We start from the raw sequence: 10,267 nt of genomic DNA, 5'->3' as shown, positions 1-10,267 counted from the left end.
CATGAATGCATGCCTTATTGTAGGCCCATAAACCCGGTGTTATTGAGTAACAAGCCAGGTGGTGTAAGAGAACGTCCCAGGTGGGCGCCTTTCTCTCAGGGGTCAGTATATGCCTACCCACTCTAGCCTCCTATCTGACCTTATCAGTCCCACCAAGTACTGACGTACACACAGAGGACAAGGCATTTTTCATGAGATCAAAGGAATGTGCAGCAGACCAGTGTCAAAAACTTATACCTCTATAGGTAATACCTATATTGTCCCAAATTACTTTGCAAAAAAGTTTTTCAGTTGTTATTCTTCGTATGCAGACAATTTATATTATTATACAAATGAAATGTGTATGTCACCCAGAAGGATAAGTAGCTTAGATGATGTGTATGTGTGTATTTGTATCTTTTCTTTATCAGAATACAATTCCTGGCTCATGTTCTGAACATCAGCTACTAATAATGACACTTCATTAAGTACAGATGATTTTGTCCATATAAATAAGCTTTACAAAGCACCATTCAGTCCCATTTTGCTGATGAATGTGTTGCAGTTTTGTGTGAAGGAATGGGCCAAAACAATCTTCTAATGTCTACACAGGACTAATTAGCAGCTACAGAAAGTATTTCATTATGGTCAATAAGGGAAGGATTCATATGTAAAAAGTTGATTGTTCTAATCGTGTTAACGTGTTACACTATTGTTCAACCGTTTGCTATACTAACAATGTTTGTATTTTATATACGCAATAACATAAAATGTGGATTTTCCTGATGTTATACAGCTTTCTCAGCCATTTTTGAATCATCTGTGTTCATCATTCTGGACAGATCATTTTTATTTCAGTTTTCTGCACTTCTAATGATTTGAACCCTGTGAATTCACACAGATTAGCATATTACCATCATCGTATCTGCAAACAAAATAGATGACAAAGATCACACTTTAGGAACCATTTATGTAGAAATCCATTTAATTTGAAAACTTTGAAAAAATTCAACTGTAGAGAACAATTCTCTTTAACTGCAATGTTTTTAGAACAAGTATTAAAAGGTTACAACATTTCAAAAATAGCTGCTTTAAATGTGCTACATTTTAGCTTGGATCCTTTTGGAGCAGTTCCTCCGCAGATGTGTCAGTTTGCTGTGTGTGGGCAGGCAGGGGCCAAACACACAAAGTATCCCTCGTTGTTGTTCTGTTGGACAAAATGAGCAAAATTACAATTCATTTTCATGTCAGAAAAGCAAAGGCAGTGCTGGGCATCTGCTTTAAGCTACTGACCTGTAGATTCTGGTGGCAGACTGCAGGTTTCTGTGCTTCCAGGTAGCCGTGCACACACCTCCCGAAGCGATGAAGGCAGACGTGGTCTGTTTGAGCGCAGGCCTGATGACACGTCGGACGCCTCAGAACCAAACAGCTGGAACAAGTGGTGTGCTGACAGAAACCTCCGCACTCACGCTTCTCCAGAGACACAGACCTGCAATGTCAAACACACATCGAGCCTGACATTAGCCTTTTATTTAGCCAGTTATTATGGAGATTTGTAAACCTATGGGTTCTAGGAAAATGTGTTGTATACTGAACAAAACAGGATTGTCCAGCAGGAGTCTTTATATGCTGTTACCTGGCTGAGCATATTTCATTGGGGTGCGCCTGACAGAATTCCCATGTGCAGTCTGGTCGACATGTGTCCTTTTCGAGGACTTCGAGTACTGTATGGACACACAAACACACAATATGCTTCATCAGTTGCTATCAATGCATCACTGAACATCACAGATTAACATTGTCTATTTATGATTTTCAGTTAACATATGGGCCTTGAAAGGACCCATTCAAAAATAAGGATGCACAGTGAAGAACAAAAACTATGATTATACTAAAAGAAGAGTGGCCAGACGATATCCACTGTAGCCTATCTGGGGCTTACCGCATATATGTATATTTGATCAATTTCAGATTATTGGAGTTTGTTGATGGGCAAAGTCAGAGCCCCCTGGGCTTTGTGTAACCCCATTCTATATGAGCAGTAAGTCATTTCATTACTATATGGATTAGTAGGACAATTAATTTTTATTTTTTAATAGTAGAGGGCTTTAGGACCTAAGGAACTCATCTCTTTTCACATTGTATGAATCCTGGTGACGTTTTCTAATATGAAAACTTGAGTATACACAGTTGCTAGTTTATTAGGAACACATACCTTGTACCTACACTCATTTTCCACTTTATTAGACATACCTCTCATGTTGATGCACTTTGTAGGTTTTACTGACTGTAGTCCATCAGTTGCTGCCAAATTTGTCAAGGGACCTGACCAGATATAATTTGGTTGGTGGACCATTCTCACCACATCAGTGACATGTTAGTAGCATGTTAGTTGTGCTGGAGTGTGCACCATCGTACAGTAAGTGCATAACTCAAAATTGCAGTTACTGTACGATGGTGTACACCAAATTGGGGTGTTTCTAATAAAATGGCCAATGAGTGTACCTAATACAGTGGCAACTCACTGTATAGTAGAATTCATACAGCATACATAAACAGCTTTCTCTGTGGTTACAGAATCTGTCTCCTGCCTGGCTCTACACAATGAAAGTAAGTAAGGGCAAACTTATTACCTGACTTGCAGATACCTGTGTGTTCTCCCTCTGGTTTGCTGTCACTGGTGTCCTGGTACATGCACACCAGTCCTTCATCACACTTGCCCAGGTAATCCCATGTCCCTCCACAGCTCTCACCAGCTAGTTTGGCACATGTGGGGCAGCAGCCACATACGCCTGTGGTGACACCACCTTTACACTGGAGCTTCAGGGCTCTGCGGGGTGAGCAGTGGATGCGCCCACAGGGTGGACAGTGTAAGGCCTGGATACTCTGAAGTCCAGGGCTGCTGCTCTCCAAACTGGCCATCTCCACATTCGTTACTGCCCAAATCACCACCACGAAAATCCACAATGCACACAAACTCATTTTAGGACGTAGGACTGTTGACACGAGGTGGCCTGAACCATCACTTCCTTTTATATGAAGCTCCCCACATCTGAGAATCTCTCACTTGCAAAACCTCCACCCCCCCCAACAGCCAATGAATGATGGAGCATTACAGTAAGCTCTTACTGTTAATTATCCCCCAAGTCTTATCTTTACAATCTCTTTGTTGTTTTCTTTTTTTTCTTTTGAAATCCATTTCTTCCTTTTGAGCACTTTTAGATAAGTTGGAAGGGAAAAGACTAGACCCTTTGTCATGGAAGTCACATGACCAATAGAGAGGGGCAATTCAGTGAACGATCAAGATTATCACTCTCCTCTAACAAGGACAAGATTAGGACATTGGCAGGTTATCTGAGAAGTGTGTGCCTGTATGCCTTTTCATAAGCGAACATAAAACTCAGAAGTCTTGAAGGTGAACACCTTGACCAGTGTTACAAGTTTGTCCTGGACACATTTCATGTGGTGAAACAATATTGCAAAATGTCCAAAAGCCACTTGCTGACAGTAACGTTCTTACAATGGTATTTAAATCCTGAACAAAGTAACATGCAGATGGCAGAAGGTTGCAAATACTGAAATTAAGCCTGTGACAGAATTATTGCATTCAATGTCCAACAATGTCCATTTACTCCAGAGTGCAAATTTATTGAAGAGAGGACAAAAGTTTACTTTGAGGACTTTTATTAAATTAGATCTTTATAAAACACTGCAGAATCCTATTATTTGCTTTGCTGATGTTAAATCTCCATAAAGCAAATGTTTTGCTTTGATGTTAAATTTCCATAAAGCAAATCTAAAAAATGGAAACCCCATGTTCCACCTGAATATATCTAAAGACTCTTGGTCCTTTGCAAAGTCACTGGACTAACATTCTTAAATTCTTCTGTAACATAACATCATCCTCACCTGCATGGTTACGATCAAAGTAGAGACACTGAGCATAAAGAAAACGGTTAAATTGCAGATATAACGATCTTCACAAAATCAGCATGGCTAGAATTCAGAGGACTACTTTGCAAACTTGAAATGCACCTTACAGCATGGAATATTTTAAATATGCAACAAATTATAGCTCCTTAACTCTGTTTTGGTGAGTCACATGGAATGCATACTTTAACTGCTCTGTCTTTGCAAGTGAAAATATTTTTTTTAAATCAAATCCAGCACACTACGCTCAACTCTTTAGTTTCAATGCATCTAAACAAATTAATAACAATAATATTACCTAAAAACAGAAAAAAATGATTGTGTGCATGTGACTGCTTTTAATGACAATCACATACATTATGGTTTGCCTTATTTAGTAACAGCAGCGAGCCGTCGGATACAGCCTCCATATAAATGCTGGCCCAAATCTAATCAAAATACATGACATATAGACATATTATGAAATTTGCATAGAACGTCATTTATTTCCAAGTAGTAGCAGTTTCAAACAGTAATACTGTCAATCCTTTATAGAATCTCAAATGAAGCTGCTGGTTCATATCTGTCAGTGTTCATTTTTACTTTCTGAGACTTTTAAAAGAGGTTATCACCTCATTATCACTGTATCACAGCAAGCACTGGACTGACCTACAGTCAATATAAACCAGAGAAAAATCTCTCAGAATATACCACTTAAGCTTAGGCTAGCATGTGTTACATAGGATGACGTTCAGTTTTCTAGCATGGCTCTGGAAGTGGGTCTGGCTGCAGGGAGAGGTCATGCTGTAAAGGTGTATGCTTCAGCAATCAAGGAATGTGATTGGTCATTAAGCCGGGGTCACATAAAATCCTCATAGTCTTGTACATAACCTCCGTCAAACTCGCCATAGTCAGCAAGATCATCCTTCATCTTGGCTTTTAATCCACCTCCAGGTAAAACGCCTTTCTTTTTCTTCTTCCCTTTACTTTGCTGTTCAAACAACAGAAAAACTAATATTGGAACTACCAACTGATTGACAACATAACATTCTGAGAAAATGAGTGAAAAGTGACATTTCAGTTTGACGCAACTGCTGACAACTGCATTAAACTGTACCCCATCTGTTATAACGAGTGGCGAAGAATTAGTAGGTGTTCTTTTTAAGTCATTCTGACAGCTTCTACGTAACCGAAGTGACTTTGTTGTTAGGACTCTAAATCTTAAATATGAAATGACTATGAGGTTACCATTACATTGTGTAGGATCTGGGGATTTGGAAACCTCTGTGCTTCAGACTCCTTCATTAATCCTTCAGTTTAATCTGATGACTGTGTGTGTACTGAATGAGTATTCAAAGAGAGCTCAGTCAAAACTTGGTGAAAGACGTGTCTTCTGAGAATGTAAGTATATTATCTACTATTGTCATGTCATGCTGATTTTGCATTTGAGAGCTAAACATTGAACTGGAACTCCTGAGTCTGTGTGTATGGTGTTAACATGTAAAGATAAATGATGTGATCAGAAAAACTTTGGCAAAATGTCAATGTTAAGTTAGTGAGCCATTTTTTTTTTAGGTAAACAGTCATTATCTTGTTCACATTTGGTATTAACATACATCTCCAATGATGTAATTGTAAGTGGACAGTGAGAAATATGGCCTTTTACAACAAATATTTCCATGTGTCTCAAGTAAGTATCCAGTGACTACAGAATACTGCCCACATGTACTACGTCAGTCTTTTGCTGTGTTTGACCATGTACTAAATATGTATGTACTAGTCATTGTTCATGTAAATGTACTGTGAAAGTTTAGATTGCATGGATATCTAACAACTTCTAAACAAATGTAAATGTAATGATCTCCAATTACTGCTCTTAAGCCTCAAATCAATGTTATGGTATTGAAGGACAAAGCCCAAACAACACTATGACAATATCCAATTACTAACCAACTGTACTCTCTTAAGTATGACAAATGAATGTTTAAGCATACCTTTTCTTGCCTCTGCTTCTCACTGAGTAACACTGTGAGAGAGTTGTTAACTTTCTTCAAGTCTTCAACCTCCACTGTAACACAGTTCACAAATCGCAATTTGTAACAAATATACTTACACTAGCATTAAACAAAACAAGAAATCTCATCATAATACACAGTGATGATGAAACTGTATGGAATTAGAACTCACATGAAAGACACAGGTCTCTGAAGAGTGACTCTAAAAAGCTGGAATAGTGTATTGACTTCTCATATGAAGTTATTTTATCTTTTAGCAACCGCTCAAACTCTGCGAAATCATCTTTGGAGGAAGGACTCATAGCATCAATTCCTGTTACATTATTTGATACAATGCCTAATGGGGAAAACACACACAAAACAGTAATCCTCAGAAGTATATGAAATAGGCTCATCCTCTGAATAATAAGTCAGGAAGAAATCAGTTGCTGTTGGGATGTTGCTGCTCCATTACAGAGTACTTACCAAAAGCATCTTTCGCTAGTTCCAAGTCTGAATCCTCCTGAAGCTTCTTCACTCTAAGTTTTTCTGCTAACTCCTCCTCTGGTGTGAGTTCTGTGCTGTCTTTTGATTCCTCCAACTGCCACAGAAATAGTAGTTACTAAAAGCAGCAAATATCTTCTGGTCCAGTCATCAGTGCGTAATGGTAAAAGTAGTGAGTTTATTTAGTACTGAGTAAGAACACAGATCTTAGGTCACATTTTTGTCCTTTATGTCCTAACAAACAACATTATTTGGACCTGTCACCCAACCAGCAATCTTATTCTGAGATGCTTAGAAATATGTGCGTAAGATTAATGATTTAGGATGAGCTCCTTTCTGCTGATGTATGCTTAGGTTAGTTTAAGAAAAAAAAAAAAAAAGATCCTAGATCATCTACACTCTAAGAACTCTATACAAATATGACTGACTTGTACTGACAAATATGACACACATACATACAAATAAATAAATAGAGAGAGAGAGAGAGAGAGAGAGAGAGAGAGAGACTTGTTTACTGGGTCAGATGCAAGTAAAAACTCTTTTTCCTCTTTCCTCTTTGCATATTTACTGTATCACCAGCCTGCTGACACTGGACCACTGTAAACCTGCTCCACAGCGGGGAACAAACCCATGACCCCACCTGACCAGTGTAAAACTTTGATAGGAATTTGCGAGCCCACAAAATAAACAGCCCAACAATAACTATACAACAGAATTAAGAAGTGAGGCACTGTGCTAGTCATTCACCTGCTTTCGAAGCTCTTCTTGTCTTTTCCTTTGTAAACTCTCCTTCTCTTTGATTTTGTCGCCAAGTTTTTTCTTTTCTGTAGGCTTTACCACTGTGACTGAATAATAAACAGTGTCTGAGCTGAATCAAACAAATGAAATTGCATATGATTACAAGATTTCAAATGGAACTTTCATTCACCTGCTTTTGTTTCTGTCACCTTTTCTTCTTCCTCTTCTTCATCATCCCAATTATCCTGGATAGGGAGACATGTGAAAAATGCATTTTCACAGGGCACACCGGTAACAGTGAACTGGGTCACACACTTGCTAAGATGTTTTCTTTTTTAACAAATAAATGGAAAAATGTTTCTCCAGGAACACATCTTCAGCATTCACTGCAACAAATACAATGACCTTGTTTCAAACACACAAGTCAGCCTGTGGAAATATTTTGAAAATAAACTTCTACTTATGCACGCTACCTTTTTTAGTTAGTAAAGTGGTCCTCAGTCCTGATCTTGGAACAAGACTGCTCTGTATAGTTTAGTATGTCGTCGGTTTTAACATGGCAATCAGAGACTCATTAAATTAACTTTTTCATTAGATCTGCTGGATCAGGTGTGGTACGGAACTAAAGGAAATGCTACAAAGAATAAAGAAGCACTGAGCTGGTGCCTTAAAAATAAGTACCCAGTTAAAAAGCCAAATTCAAAATTTATTCATAATGGTTGAGATATTCATAATAGATAAAGTAATTCAGAGTGGTTTGATGTAAAATGCTCCGTTTTGGAGTAACTCCGAATTCTCAGAATTGTTTAGAGTGGGGGTGATAGGAATCAGATGTCTGAAGCATTTAATGCCTCTAAAAGCTACTTTATAGAAAGCTGTTATATGAAATGGTTATAAATATACCACCAGGTACTTGAGACACTGTTTTACAATAATTCTGAGATTTTAGCCTTAAACGCAAATTTACTTTTAGGAGACTTTCATGGCATAAGGATAAACGCAGAAACGCAGAGAGTTCTAAAAAAGACATCAACCAAAGAAAACTGACTTACCACTTTTTCACCAGCATCAGTATTATATCTAACAACTGAGAAGGATGAATAGGTTCACTGGTGATTTTGGATAGTAAATAAAATGCTTACATTTGTGTTGTAGACAATGTGACCCCTGATTCCTGTCACCACCATTAAAGCACCAGGAGTCAAAGAGTTCCTCTACAATGTACCACAGCACACTAACTCACTCTGAATAATTGTTTAAACTGAACAACTTGATTCATTTAGAAATTTTGAAAAATCTGTGTAATTCCCCTTTAAATTCTGAAACGGATTAATGTTGAATAGCACTGAATCATCTAACGGTGACTAGAACCACCAACGCCACAAATTCCTGACCCAGACTTACTTTAGAGAGAAACTCTGCTGATTTTTCAAAATTTGTATATCATTAAACAGTTAGAATATAATAAAAGTCATTCTGAGATATTCAGTGTGAAACGCTCCATTCTAGAAAAAAGTAGAGTCGAACTGTACACACTGCTGATGGGGACAAAACGTCTGAAGAATTCAGCGCCTCTAAAAGCTCCTATATACATCACTATATTATATGGTTATGAATGTGCTGCCTGATGTCTGAGACATTATTTTACTTAAGCTCTGAGGTAAGGAATTGGCCTAAAATGTACATTTTTAAAAAGCCAATCACGGTGCAGCTGTACATGCAGGGCAGGGCCTTGACAGTCCCCAGAGAAATTTTTGTTTTTGTTTTTCCAGATTTATTAATATTTTACAATCATCAACATTACATTCAAAAAAGACATGCAAGTTCACCGACGGTCTTGGATAGTAAACAAAATATGTATATTTCAAATGTAGACATGGTAACTCCCCGGTTCCTATGATCACTGCAAGAAATCTGAGTCTATAAGATTCTCTACAAATTAATCGTTTCACAACAAACCACTCGGACTAGTTTTGTTTACATCTCAGCGACTGAATTACACAGAAATTTGGAAAAATCAGCGGAATTGCTGTTCAAGCCAGAGTAAGCACACAGTAAGTCAATTTTACTCTTTAACACGGGCTGCGTCCAAAACCGCAAACGACCACATTACACAACCATAACAGTACACCACTTACAGAGGCCCATTCATCAGGGTAGTGTGTACTCTGTACTAGCAGCCATGTGGTTTTGGGCGCAGTTGTAGAGTCAGATCAACATCCGAGCTCGCCACGCATCGCTCGGCTATAACGGTTAGCCGCTAATCGGCTCCTTCAGCCTGCTAGTTAGGTTAGCTGCCCCGCTAACGCTGGCTAATCGCCCGAAGACTCGGCGGGCTATACTGGCTCTCGACCCCTGGAGAACAACAAGAAAAAGGGCTTTAACTGAGGGGGGAAAACGGCCACCAGCCGGAGAAGTTAGTTAACGCTACTAACTTTGACATCTTCATCCTCATCCTCGCCCTCCCATTTATCGCGCCCCGCCGCCGCCTGAGAGAGCGGCTCCTCCGGCTCGAAACTGTCCGCGTCTAGGGCACAGAAGAGAGCGCTGCGTTACACCGGCGACAGTTTAAACCAAGAACATCAGCACATGTGCCGGACAAACACACACAGACAGAGTGAACAGATGATCTGACTCCTCTCTCAGACCCTCACCCCAAGAATCGGCCTCCGCCATCTTGTAAGGACCACGCAGACGGATAGAGTGAAGCGAACTACATTAAGAGTCATTCACTCCGCTCGCGCTTCAAAATCAAAGTTGTTTACAACGTCATCATCAACAACAACAACAACAATAATAATTTCTTCACTCTAAGCTCAGAAACTTTCCACTTACATGTCTATTTTAGGAATCAGTTACGAATTCGGTGTGATAATATCATGCATATATTATGGTGGAGCATTTTCTGTTCATGTGTGATGATGTCATTGCTGGCCCTGAGGGCCAAATCGTTTTTCTCATTTAAAAACAGAAGACCTAACTTCATGACTCATAACAGACACAAAAAATACTGGTTTTGCTTGACTGTGCGTTTTTTTACTCATTATATCAGGCCAGAATCCACACAGGACCACTACTGAGGAGGCAGTGAACTATTCTGGAGAACCATTCCCACTGAATAAAGTGGTCAGTGAGTGCCCATG

The 10,267-nt window shown here is 39.0% G+C and overlaps 2 protein-coding genes across 2 annotated transcripts; both read right to left on the bottom strand.

Annotated features, from left to right (window-relative positions):
* Window positions 1-946: 946 nt before the first annotated feature.
* Window positions 947-2,901, bottom strand: si:ch73-330k17.3 (IGFBP domain-containing protein). Its single transcript, XM_017713638.2, has 4 exons — window positions 2,613-2,901; window positions 1,616-1,703; window positions 1,273-1,468; window positions 947-1,186 (listed from the first exon to the last, which is right to left on the bottom strand). Exons 1-4 carry the CDS (start codon window positions 2,899-2,901, stop codon window positions 1,127-1,129), a joined length of 633 nt encoding a protein of 210 aa, XP_017569127.2. The 3' UTR covers window positions 947-1,126.
* A 745-nt stretch (window positions 2,902-3,646) lies between these two features.
* On the bottom strand, window positions 3,647-9,857 carry eif3ja (eukaryotic translation initiation factor 3, subunit Ja). The gene is made up of 8 exons (XM_017713637.2): window positions 9,779-9,857; window positions 9,560-9,651; window positions 7,315-7,369; window positions 7,134-7,231; window positions 6,369-6,483; window positions 6,076-6,240; window positions 5,883-5,956; window positions 3,647-4,879 (listed from the first exon to the last, which is right to left on the bottom strand). Exons 1-8 carry the CDS (start codon window positions 9,798-9,800, stop codon window positions 4,748-4,750), a joined length of 753 nt encoding a protein of 250 aa, XP_017569126.1. The 5' UTR covers window positions 9,801-9,857; the 3' UTR covers window positions 3,647-4,747.
* Window positions 9,858-10,267: the final 410 nt, after the last annotated feature.

Source organism: Pygocentrus nattereri, chromosome 11 (assembly GCF_015220715.1).
Source record: "Pygocentrus nattereri isolate fPygNat1 chromosome 11, fPygNat1.pri, whole genome shotgun sequence".
NCBI classification, from domain to species: Eukaryota; Metazoa; Chordata; class Actinopteri; order Characiformes; family Serrasalmidae; genus Pygocentrus; species Pygocentrus nattereri.
The sequence above is the reverse complement of the archived record's forward strand: the minus strand, read 5'-3'. Positions and strand labels throughout refer to the sequence as shown.